The sequence below is a fragment of the Gymnoscopelus microlampas genome, assembly GCF_963454915.1.
Source record: "Gymnoscopelus microlampas genome assembly, chromosome: 14".
In the NCBI taxonomy this organism is placed as follows: domain Eukaryota; kingdom Metazoa; phylum Chordata; class Actinopteri; order Myctophiformes; family Myctophidae; genus Gymnoscopelus; species Gymnoscopelus microlampas.
The window spans coordinates 5,372,397-5,385,380 of record NC_139951.1 but is presented as its reverse complement, the minus strand read 5'-3'; the positions used below and the strand labels follow the sequence as shown (position 1 = coordinate 5,385,380).

Genomic DNA, 12,984 nt, shown 5'->3' with positions numbered 1-12,984 from the left:
TTGTGTGAGATTTGGGAAAAAATGGAAGGAAAAGGAGCAAAAAGTGTGTTTTGACGAAAATTCAAAATGGTGGAAAATCTATCCTGACGCAAATGGGCGTGGCCTATATGGGAAGATGCGTCGTGACCCAAGGAATCCAGGGAAATTTTTATTTTACGACCTACGGTTCAAGAGTTACAGGCCAAAAGGTAAAGGGGGCTGTTATAGCGCCACCATGTGGCCGACTGGTGTGATTATTTTCTTAATAATTTTTCAAAAAACTATTAACCTCCCCTCCAAGTTTTGTAACTGTAGCCTTTACGGTTTCCGAGAAAATAATACTTGAATGGGAGTTTTTGCAATTCCCATTAAAGTGGATGGGGAAATTTAATGCAAAATAAATCAATATCAAAAAATCTATCCTGACGCAGATGCGTCGTGACCCAAGGAATCCAGGTGAAAAGAAATTTTGATTTTAGGACCTACGGTTCAAGAGTTACGGGCCAAAACGTAAAGGGGGCTGTTATAGCGCCACCATGAGGCCGAATGGTGTGATATTTTTTTAAATAATTTGGGACTTAATTATAAATTTTCGCTCCAAATCTGATAACTCTAGCTCTTAAGGTTTCTGAGAAAAAAATACTTGAAGTTGAGTTTTTTCACTTTTACATAAAAGTGGATGGGGGACATTTAATGCACTAATAAATCAATATCAATTAAACCATTTAACCAATCTCTTAGCAAAATACAAGCACACGATTCCCGATTTAGACGGTCATTTTGACATATGGCACAACATTGGGGGATAAAAACTGTGGGAGGAGATGCGGTCCAAAGTATTGGACCGCACTTTCTATCAATAACAATAGTCTGGTTGCCCTGTTGGGCAACCACACTAACTAAACAAAAACTAAAACTTGGCAGATGACCACGGCCACGAACTGCAGTATTGATTCACGTATTGATTGTTTTTCAAAGTTCAAGGTCACACGGCAGCAAAACAAGGTCAAAGTTTACAGTTAGCCTGTGTGTGTGTGTGTGTGTGTGTGTGTGTGTGTGTGTGTGTGTGTGTGTGTGTGTGTGTGTGTGTGTGTGTGTGTGTGTGTGTGTGTGTGTGTGTGTGTGTGTGTTTGTTGCGCGGCACGTAGCCGTAGCGTGGGCGTATATAGCGCCTCTGTGAGATGCTGTTTGCTAGCTTCACGCTGGCTCTGCTTTCCGGGGCCAGTGTGAAACAGGCAGTCACACACAGAGGGAAAGAATGTGAAAATGTAGGTGGTTCTGTGCCTGCAATGAAGTCCTGTGTCCTCATAGCCTTGACAAAGGCAGTGTGCATTGTGAGCGCGCGCGCGTGCGCGTGCGTGTGTGTGTGCATGTGCGTGTTTCTACTTGTATTGCTTGTGAGCAGTGGTTGAAAAAAAATACTCAAATGTTTTTCTCAAGTAAAAGTATCAATACTGCAATGTAGAAGCAAGTACAAGTACAAGTCCGGAATTCAAAATTGACTCGAGTAAAAGTACTAAAGGATCAAAACGTACTTAAAGTACCAAAAGTAAAAGTACTAAAATGTTTGAAAATAGCTGATCTAAAAGCTCACAACGCGTTGCGATGCGACACATTGTGGTGGTTTATGTATTTTATAATGTAATAATATATCTGAAAAAATAACTATTAACTAAAGTTTTCAAATAATTATAGTGGAGTAAAAGTACAATATTTTCCTCAGAGATGTACCGGAGTAGAAGAAATTGTACTTAAGTACAGTACTTGAGTAAATGTGCTTAGTTACTTTACACCACTGTGTGTGTGTGTGTGTGTGTGTGTGTGTGTGTGTGTGTGTGTGTGTGTGTGTGTGTGTGTGTGTGTGTGTGTGTGTCTCTCCCCTTGGTCCTCACATGAGAAATGGTTGAGACAGAAAAGATGTTCAGCGTTAAGCTTTACGGATTAGTTTGACTTTTTCTCACTCCTTTTCGGATGCAGATTACTTTTTTTTGCTTCCCCCTCTCGTTTCTGTTTTTGCTATATTTTAATCTCATTTTAATGGTTTTTCTTTGTGATTTCGAATTTTTTATTATTCGAAATAAACATGACTAAAAAACTAAAAGCTTTACAATTAGGGAAATATTCAGGTTGCGATTATAATCAGACATTTAGAGGTTATAGGTTTTTGGTGTAACAAGTACTCAAATGTTTTACTTAAGTAAAAGTATCAATACTGCAATGTAGAACTACTAAGTCTTGTATTCAGAATTTACTTTGGTAAAAGTACAAAAGTATTGTCATCAAAATATACTTAAAGTACCAAAAGTCAAAGTACTCATTAGGGCGCGCTCCCACCGCACTTTTATTTTCCCTCGGGGGCAGAATCTGCCAATGCTTTGTCAATGCAAATGCGTCGATTCACGCAAGAGCAGATTTTTCCGCTTGTCGCGCAGACCTTGCGTTTATCCGCTCTACACGAAGAAGCAGAAAACTGCTGGAGGCAGGAGCTGATTTTCCCGCTCTGTCCAATCGGGTGAGTCGAAGGCGGACCGTCCCAAGACTCAGGAAGCAACACGGTGCTCTCAGTGGACCAACTGGTTGTAGCTGTTGCATCTCACCCAGTACTTTATGATTTGACAATGAAAGAGTTCCATGTGACTGACATTAAAGAACTGGCCTGGTTACAAGTCAGTGCGGTCGCAAAGGCTTCAGGTTAATGTAATAAATATATTTAGTGTAATTATATTACTCTAACGATATATTTAATAGCCTTGTCAGTTAAAATAGTCTTCACTTTTGCACTTGGGGTTCGTACATCTATATAAAAATTCAGATTTAAAATATAAAGTGCTTACCCCATGGCCACGGATTTTACAATCATGTACGGTCCCTCAGAAGTACCCGTATCTTCCGTAATGTTCAATAAAAAGCATTTTAATCCGATTGGTGGCCATTTTACCATAGAGTTATAATGTACCAACAGTGCAATACACCTCTCAACCGCTAGGATCGCGCAGTTGAAAGCATACGGAGAAAATGACCACTGATTGGATTAAAATGATTTTTATTGAACAATACGGAAGATACGGATACTTATGAGGGCCCGTACATGATTGTAACATCCGTGGCCATGGGGTAAGTACTTTATATTTTAAATTTGAATGTGTATGTAGATGTACGAACCCCAAGTGTGAAAGTGCAAAGACATTCTTTTGTCTAGTGGCTAGTGCACTGCAAAAAATCAAAATCTTATGAAGTATATCTGGCTTATTTCTATTCAAAATACCTCATCACACTTAATATAAGGTTAAATCATCTTACCAGTCATATTTCTGTGAGATAAAGGGACTTGTTTTCATACAGTGTAACTTGAATATCTTGGTAAGTGATAAAATCTTGAAACTATCTGGTATTGAGTCATGTTTAGGATAAAACAAGCTTTTTTGGCATATCACACTTTTTTTAAGCTGTTGTGTTATTTGTAAAAGTTGTATCCTCTCATATCAAGCAAAAGACTTAGTTGATTTCCAGAAAAGTCATCTTTATTGAAAAGTACAGTTTTCTTTCTTCCCCACACAACATTAAGCATGTGCAATGACGTCTGTGAGCTCATACTTAACCGGTATGTATTTTCTATTATTTAATGTCACATAATAGTATGGCATATAATCAACAAGTTTTCCAGCATCAACAAAAATATTGGCTTTAGCCTGGTAAGGAACTTCTACCTCATACGCTAAATACTGATCATTCCACCCAACTGTAGTGAGAGGTTGGCATTCCAAACAATACAATGATGAATTTACAATATAAATGTTTTTCACAAGACCAAACTCTGGAGTACCACTGATGACATTAGAAATAGCCAAAGATTTTCCACATGTATACTTATTTCCATGCTGCATTATCCACGGTATAGAAACTACATGATCAACTTTCTCTATTCCAAAGAAGTCTTTAATCTTCCCCTCTACATATCGGACATTCTTCACCTCAGAGACAGGGCCCATTTCAAGTTCACTTGAAACAATTGGATGTTTCTTGTGCACATTCTGACTACATTCATATAGTTGGTTGTGCTTCACAAGAGATTTACAAATATTCTTAAAACTACTTTTCAAAGCCCACTGTTTGAAAAAACAATGTTTAGACTCAAAGCGCATACACATATGCCTCACTGTAGGACCAAGTGCTTTAATCTGAGAGGGAAGATGCAAAAGGTAATGCTGTTTAGGTATAATATTTGTATCTGGAAACAGTTCTTTGAAATCTTTCAAATGTTGCTCAATTAAAAGCTTCAACCTTGAAAGGGTGGTGAGAGCAATAATAGGTGAAAACACAATTTTGACTATCTCTAACAACTTAAGCAGCATTTTTGTGTAATCATTTTCTCCCATTGTGTCAAAAAGAAATGGCAAGATCTTTAATAAAACCAGCATCTGCCCAGCTGATTGTTTCAGTTTATTGTCATTTGAAGTCAATGTATTGACAGATATGGGGCAAGGCTTATCCCTGGCATCCAGAGGAGAATAAGGGAAACCAATAATAGCACTGTTCAATGTGTCCAACTCCATATGCCCTGAAAGCACTTGTTGCTTTAAAACACATTTGATTTCATATGGGGCAACACCTTCAAGAATAACATGCATGATGTCCTGAGGGGTCTGATTGATTATATCAAAGTGTGGAAATTCTGTTAATTTGCTCCTCCTGTTTATACCATATGTTGTTTTTAGATTTTCTTTCACAAAGTCAGTGCTTGCCTTTTCAATGTCACAACATTGTCTTATATGACTTGGCATGGTCCTTTTAACAAACAAATCTTCATTGAATTGTTTCTGCATGTCTTCAAAGTTGCATTCAGTGTCTGCATTTACTGTACGCAAATCCTACTCCTTCCTTAAATCCAGCAACTTCGTGTTGAGCTAGAGTGTCTCCACACACAGACATAACCGCCCCATAGATCGTCTTCTCACCATTTGCAGTGACAACTTTAACACCATCATACAGTTCATTTAAATCACGTTTAACCCTCTCAAATATCTTATCAATACCACAATGGGCATAATCTTTTGATTTTACCATGGCAAGCAGACGAATTGCAGCAAGTCTTGATCTGTATTTAGGATTGATGTTACCTAAGGTGTAATAGATCAATAACAATTTGTTTTTGCTTGCCCGAGATCCAAGAGGATTGCATAATTCAATTTCGTCTGTATATAAAATTAACTGCAATGCTTTGGGATCTTTTAAAAACAGTGGGTGCAACTTAAAAATGTCTCCATCAATTAAATCATAAACAAATCCATCCTTGCATGGCTGTGGCCCCTCTTCAATCATTTGAAGAATTCTTGGGTGTAATAGCAGCTGCTCCAAACTTTTAAGCAGGGGTATGTCATGAAAGTAATGGCTCTTAATGGTAAGGGCTCTGGAATCTCCACGTTTCACATAACAAGCTGTATTTTTTAAGACAATAAGCTCTGCTTCAACCGGTTGCAACAGTTCTCTGATTGTCTTGTCCTGCAAGTGGGTTGTAGAAATTTCACTGAAAGGGTCAATAAACTGGTCAAATATACCCATTATATCACTCTTCAGTTGATCAAGGTCCCCAGAATGACCCTCAATCATGTCACTCATTTGATGTTTTAGGTGCTCCAGTAATGCCGCCTGATATTGCTGGACTCCATTCACCATCTGGTTAACAGCTCTCTGGGGAGGGGAGGGGGTGGGGGGATAAATACACAAACAAATACATAAATAAACAAACAATACATCTCCCATGAGGGCTTTTAAATTATTATCCAATTTTAAGATTATTTATTATATGCTTGCTACTAACAATGAAATCCCATTAGAAGACAATGGCACACTACCTGTGTCAGTCGTTGAGTTTCCCTGGCTTGAAGAAGAAATGCAGTTGCATGTTTGAAAAGGTCAACCTTCGCACGACCATCTCCACCTTCTCCACTCTGAAAAAGATAAACAAATATCTCTATTAAAACAGGGAACGGTGTTGAAGGTAACACCACCATACAATATAACTAATCTTAACTAGGTAACCTAGATAGCTTAAGGCAGTATTCTCAACATTTATAATCAAGGACGCCATTTAATATGTATTAAGCCACAGAACACCATTGGATAGGATTTGTATGTGACCCCAATCTGAGAACTTCTCTTTGATAAGATGTAGTCCAATATGTTATGTATTTGTTTCTATAATTCCATTAACTATCCATTTACTGTACTTATATAGACACCAGTGAAACTTTAAACAAAATACTATTGTTGTGTGTTCTCCAGTTGTGTGTACTTGTATGGACACTTATGGGTTCATTTGGTTCCATGTACACTGGTAAACAGGTCTGTAACTGCAACTCTGACTGTACAAATGAAACCAAATGAACCCGCAGCAACCAGCAAGTCCATTTGGTTAAAAGCTCTCTGGGGAGGGGACAGGAGGGGACGGGTCCCGAGCGTTAGTGAGTTCTCTGTATTAACTGTCTTTAGTAAAAAATAAAACTACTCAGCTACTCACCAAAATAAAGGCTGTTTTGTGTTGTTGAAAGTCTATTCTTTAGGGTGGGAAACCTCTCAGGACCCCACCTTCTCTGTATAATACAGTTTTTAGGCAGACAGTTAAATATGTCCGCCAGACAGAAATTATTTTATGAACTCCACTGCGCTCCCTACAGATCTGGTCAATATAAATTACCATTGACCAGATCAGTAGGGGGCGCAGTGGAGTAAATGCAATAATTTCCGTCTGGCGGACATATTTTACTTTCTGCCCATAAAATGTATTATACAGATAAGGTGGGGTGCTGAGACGTTGCCCACCCTGGAGAATAGACTTTCAACAACACAAAACTGCCTTTGTTTCAGTGAGTAGCGAAATAGTTTTGTTTATTTTTTTTACTAAAGACGGAGACCTCGCACGGCAGTGGAATTATCTGTCTATGACGCTGGCAGAGCGTTAGCGATGGAGAGCTCTGGACCAGGGCTAGAGAGATAAATACACAATGAATATACAAAACAATGATTACCTACCGTTCGAGTGGCGCTGAATGAATCATCTTCAGTCTCTGAAGGACATTCCTGCGTTGTAGGGACGTCGTCTTCAGCTACAGAGCTGTTGTTCACAGTGTTGTTTGTGGTTTCAAGCGTTCCTGGTTGCCAGGTTCGGCCGTCATCCCCCCTTCCATGCGCAACTTGTTGAAGATAATGCGCGTGTTTTCGCTTTATGTGGTAATAATATGAGTTATACACCCTGTAGTCATTTGGACAGCCATCAATGCCACACACCACGCGAAAGTCGGGACTACGGCTGTGTAAGGAGTTATAGTGACTCAACAGCTGTTTGAGATTAAGTGCCACGAAAACGTAGCAGATAAAACAACGCCAGATCATCTTCAAAGTCCAACGTTTTTCGTCCGTCTGTAGCAACACGTTACAACGGCTTCTTCAGATACTGAAATCTAATAAGGCAATAACTTTTAGATGTGGAGGTAAAGCCGGGTCTGTGACTGTGTACGTTCCATTCTGCTTCCCTTTTTTGAGCCAAGGCGCGCAGCTGTTGTTTACAAAGCGCATATCCGGTCCCTACCACTATACCAGAGGGTACAGTTCTATTTCAGTTATCTTATATTTTCATTTTCATTCCACTGCATACACTGGAGGGAACAAAAACAAATATTTACCAACAATGTTGTTATTAAACCCTCATAAAGTAAGAAAATATGCGTTTTAAATTGATTTACGAATTAATTAGTGTTACAGCCCCCCTTCCTTTTGGCAATGGTAGCGACCCAAGGGCCGAAGAAACCCGAGTACAGCCGAAGTGAACACCGCCCCTGTGATGTCAGATCACACAGCTGTACTGATTATCAGTGATTACACCTCCAGTAGGTTCTCAGATGATGAGAAAAACACCGTGTTTATTTCTCTGCAACTTTACCACGAAACCTGAATTGAAACCACACGTTATTGCTGGTAAGTTACATACAAATTTTAGATGTACATTTTGAAGTTGACGTCAACGTGGTTGAATGTTATTTATGTCTGAAATACATGTGTTTGTTCTACTTTGTACACACTTGCAGAACGAAGCCATTCAAGCCAACAAGGTGAGCTAACCAGCTAGCTAGTTCTGCTAACAACATGGATGAATTGGACGACGTCACCGTGGCGACTTTAAGGGGTAAAATGCATGCAAATATTTTTTAAACATAATTTAAGATACTTATAAAAACGTAGTAAAAGCAGTGGTGGAAAGTAACTAAATACATTTACTCGAGTACTGTAAGTACAATGTTGGGGTACTTTTACTGAACTGGAGTATTTTCAATATTTTTACTCACTACATCTTAGAGGCAAATGTTACACTTTTACTTCACTAACAATTATTTGAAAACTTTATTTACTAGTTACTTTGTAAAACATAAACTAACCAGTTCAGACCTATAATATACTTGGGATATTTGTCTGCTATTTTCAAAGGATTTTATACATTTGGGAACTTGTGAAATTGTACTTAAATACAGTACTTGAGTAAATGTACCTAGTGACTTTACACCACTGGAAATGACACAATACATATGTTTTAAAACTTAGAATGAAGTTAGTGGGGCTGATCTAATAAGCTCTATGCCAATTTAAGCTTTGGATAACTGGGACATGCAGGCTAGAGAAAAATAATTGAATTCAACCTGTACTCTTGTGATGTGACAAAGTTCTTGTTAAATATTATTTTGATATACCTTTTTTTGTAGGGCTAATATTTATAATACTATATATTTTATATAGATGCTTAGATATAAAGCCACTTAGTTGCTTGTTATTGTATTTATGGTTGCAGCAGTAACTCAGAGAGTTACAGACCTGTTTACCAGTGTACAAATGGACCGGTAAGGGTCCATTTGGTTCCTAATTATCAGTCATTTTGCTGGCGACCCCCTGGATCAAATCAGTTTCATTGATATTATAAAAGAAAAACACTTCTAAAAAATAGAAGATTACTTTATGGAGTTATTGCTAAGAAAATAATCAATATTTGCAGCTCCAGTTTTATTAATAATTAAATCAATTGATCAATAAACAGTCCCCAGACTCCAGTTGGCCTAGCAACCAGGTCACAGTATTTGATATATTAATGTTGCTATATTATATATTGACATATTAATTTGATCTATAATATCTTTCCTATTTTCCTATAGCTGCAAGCATCAGTGAGGCAATGATGCGCACCCTGACTCGTTCAGACTTGCGGGACCTTTTCCCAGGCCCAGAAAACTTTTTGAGGAGAAAAGCAGTCTGGCAGTCTTCAGGTCATGTTGATGCCGAGGTCAGTTTCTACAATAACACGTATCTTCATATAATTGGTCCTCACTAATACTCATGATAAAATGGTAACATTTTTCTACTTGGTCTGTGTCTCATAGGAGGGCTGTGGACAGTCCAGAAACCTGTCTATCAATGACATCATCGTTAGGCATGATTTTTTTTTCCGACAAGATTTCACATTTTTTATTTAGATTTTTATTAACACGAGAACAATGGCTTCTTTTATTGCATTGCAACTTTCCAGGAATAGAAAGCCTGCCGTTTCTATTAGCTTGAATTCCCCATTGATGATGTCACTGGTAGACAGCCCTCCTCTGAGACACAGACCGAGTAGATTTTTTTTAATCATGAGTATTAGTGAGGACCAATTATATGAAGATAGGTTGAAAATCGGTGAAGTCGTCCTTTAAGTAGCAACCTATATAACTTAGAAGCAGCACAGTCATGATGGCTTATAGAAGTGTTCAGTTATTAAATCATTATTAAATTGACACTAACTTTAGTAAGTTAACTTTGTTGCATTGGTTACACCACACAACTGTTTGTTTATTGTTCTGCTTAACAGTAAAAAGGAAATGTTGGTTTTGCTAGTATACTACTCTTTTATTTTATAGGAATCTGGCCGAGAAGACTCAGGCAGTTCTACTTCTGCTAACAAGTCACCACTCCCACAGACGTCCACACCTGTTAGAGTATGTCCAGCTGCAAACTACACAACCCCTGAAAAGGTTGTGAAGATATCCTTCCCAGAATACGTAGTACACACAGACACCGAACTTGAGCACATCCGAAAACAATACTTTGAGTTGGCGAAGAAGGGTGAAGAGAAGAACTGCGAAATGTCCAAGGACCTCAGATGCCGGCTCATCCGTAACACCATGACCAGTATGATCGCAATCCTGAGGGCAAAGGGGGATGCTGAATCTGACCGATACCCATCAAAACCAGAAGTTACAGCTATGGCAAAAAGAATAGTCCTGTACTACCCCATGCTGCAGGACCTGAACAATAAGACTACATGGGTAAGTGAAATGTATCCAGTTCATGGCTATAGTGTTTGGCATTTTAAGTGGAGTTTAGACTGCTTTACTTTTGTCTTGTACAGGCCACTGTGCATGGACAGCTATTCAAAAGGTTGCAGAACGTGAGATCCCCCCAAAAGATCTTTCCAGATGGGAGACCTTCAAAGAAGCGCCGCCCACAGCCATTGGCTGTGCCCCATCTTGATCAGCCAACTGACACAGAGGAAATCGATTCTTCGGGTGACTCGACCATCATTCTAGACCGCCCCTCAGAGGAGAATACGACCGCAGAAAGAGGTGACCTTCAAATTTATATTCACACATTTACCTGTGTAAGCGGTTCATATTTTTGTGATGTGTTGTTAGTTAGTATTGGCAAATGTGCATTCTGATTTGACTGTTATTAGAGACCTGAAGCATTCAATCTTGTGTGCAGCAACTACTTTCCTTTACTACTTTGTATAATCACTCATACTTTGTATAATCACTCATCATTGCTATAGTCTCTGCAGCTATTTAATAAACAGAACAAAACATTTTCAGGTGGGTTGACAATTTCAGGCAATCAAGAGTACCCATTTCAGCTTGAATTTTAGTGTCCTAGTTAAAAATTGTGTCTCCTCCACTACTGTGTCATCAATTCCAATTCCACGTGTTTATTCTTTATCCTGTTGGAGTCTTCTCCTGATTTGATAAAATTGGTATCCTAACCTGAAAATGCTTTTTATGTTTACTAGAGATGGAGAGACAGGAGAACCCTGTTAATGAACAAACACTATGATTGTTATTAGAATATAGAGCTATCTGACTTTAATATGTATCTTTGTGTCTTATAGCTAACAAGCAGGCATCGGCAGACATCGACAGTCCTGATTCCGAGTCCGACAGTCCAGCAACCATGGCCAAGCACTACAAAACCCTACAGGCGTTGTTCAAAAAGAAAAATCCAAACCACGAGTCTGTTTCTCAGCTCCTGGATTTAGAGTTCAAAGCCAGAAGAGCATTCATCGATTCAGATGCTGTTCGCGAGGAGGACAAATACGACAAAATTATAGAGGCATATCCTTGCTTCAAGGTCATTGGCCATGTAAGTGATTGTTGACAAGGCATAATTCAAAACATGTAATAATGTTTTGTTAATTTCCTCCACCTAAATGTATTAAAATGTCTGTGTTTATATATTGAATATTTCATAGGTGATGGAGGAACTTCGCCGCATCCTGGACAGGAATAACAGCGACTACATTGATGAACTGAAAGGAAGATGGAACGACTTCTGCCAGAAGGTGCAGTTTTATGGCGTGGCGAAAAAGATGATGAAACCTCCAATGGGAATGACCAAAAGTAAGCACTTAATGTTGGGTATCAAGTTAATGTGCAAGTGCCTTATCTTTCTTTTTCATCTCTTGGCTGTCCCATCGTTTGTTGAATGTAAAAACATATCTATTGTACATCATTGATCGTGCACTTTATCAAAGTATAAAAGTAATGCATCTTTTCCTCAACAGTTCAACAGGCTCTCATGGTCCTCCGTGCACTGCCATCACTGTTCCCCTCTACGACTGCTGCTTCGAAGAAGCTAGGAGATGCGAGTGAGGCTCTGGTGCATGTCCTGGAGGTGAGCTGTGTACCACATTACAGTGTAATATTCACCTGTCAAAAGCAACACAATCTGATGCGTTGAACTAGTTATAGCTTAAGATCCTGCATATGACTTCATCAGGATTTAGCTGGCTTAGGTTTAAAAAATGATCCTTGAAACAAAAGTTCATTACCTGATACGGATGTGTGTTTTGTGTTAAAGGAAAAAGAAGACCCCAATGCGTACTTGAAGAAGCGTCCTCTATACTCTCCTGTGCTGATTGTGAGTGAGTCCAACTGCCTCCTGGCTATAGGAGATGAGCCCATACATACACTCCCAAAATGTGAGGTAGTACAGGGGGTTTTGTACCTTATGGCCTACTATTATGCCCTACACCTTAGGTACCCCAAGTGTGTAGCCACTGTACTTTCTGTCATACAAACGGAGGTCCTCTTGGACGAAATCCATGAGGGAGACCTCACTCCATCGTACAAGAAAGCCATGGCCGATTGGAAAGCTTTCATCGGCCACTAAAGCTTATGGTCAGATTTAGACTTAAGTACCCCCCTCCCCATCCCTCCCCATCCTTGAATTGTATGACCTTGTTAGCCCAGCAGTACATTTTCAGTACAGAACAGTTTAATTTGAATGTTATTACACTGGACTTGTTGGACTGGACACTGGTCAGCTGTTAGTTTGAATGTTATATTGGCCAGCTGTTTGTGTTAAAGCTGTGCCTATATTTTGAATCTTAAAATATCAGTAAGCACTTTGTGTATTGAGGGACATGTTCTGCTTTATGTCATACAGGCCATGCCGATGAAAGCTTTCCAATGTTCAGATTTGGACTTAAGTTCCCCACCCTTGCTATAATCCTGTCTGAGACTGCATTCTAGGGCCTTAAAATCTATGTGGCCTACTGGCCTTGTTAGCCCAGCAATACATTGTATCCAAACAGTGTTTAATTGGATTGTTATTACACTGCACTTTATTTTGAGGAAAACCGTTATATTGTCATGTGTTTGTTTGAATGTTGTGTGTGTATATATATATATATATATATATATACATATATATACA

General features: G+C 38.9%; 1 protein-coding gene and 1 long non-coding RNA gene across 2 annotated transcripts; one reads left to right on the top strand and one right to left on the bottom strand.

Annotated features, from left to right (window-relative positions):
* Nucleotides 1-5,565: 5,565 nt before the first annotated feature.
* Nucleotides 5,566-7,208, bottom strand: LOC311060585. The gene is made up of 3 exons (XR_014602288.1): nucleotides 7,009-7,208; nucleotides 5,832-5,927; nucleotides 5,566-5,667 (listed from the first exon to the last, which is right to left on the bottom strand). It is a non-coding gene; the product is annotated as an uncharacterized lncRNA (long non-coding RNA).
* Nucleotides 7,209-7,865: 657 nt separating this feature from the next.
* Nucleotides 7,866-12,498, top strand: LOC311059769 (uncharacterized protein). Its single transcript, XM_084077814.1, has 9 exons — nucleotides 7,866-7,950; nucleotides 8,061-8,158; nucleotides 9,174-9,301; nucleotides 9,915-10,322; nucleotides 10,406-10,619; nucleotides 11,159-11,409; nucleotides 11,519-11,666; nucleotides 11,831-11,940; nucleotides 12,127-12,498. The coding sequence occupies exons 2-9, from the start codon at nucleotides 8,119-8,121 to the stop codon at nucleotides 12,436-12,438; spliced, it is 1,611 nt and encodes a 536-aa protein (XP_083933940.1). The 5' UTR covers nucleotides 7,866-7,950; nucleotides 8,061-8,118; the 3' UTR covers nucleotides 12,439-12,498.
* The last annotated feature ends 486 nt before the right edge of the window (nucleotides 12,499-12,984 follow it).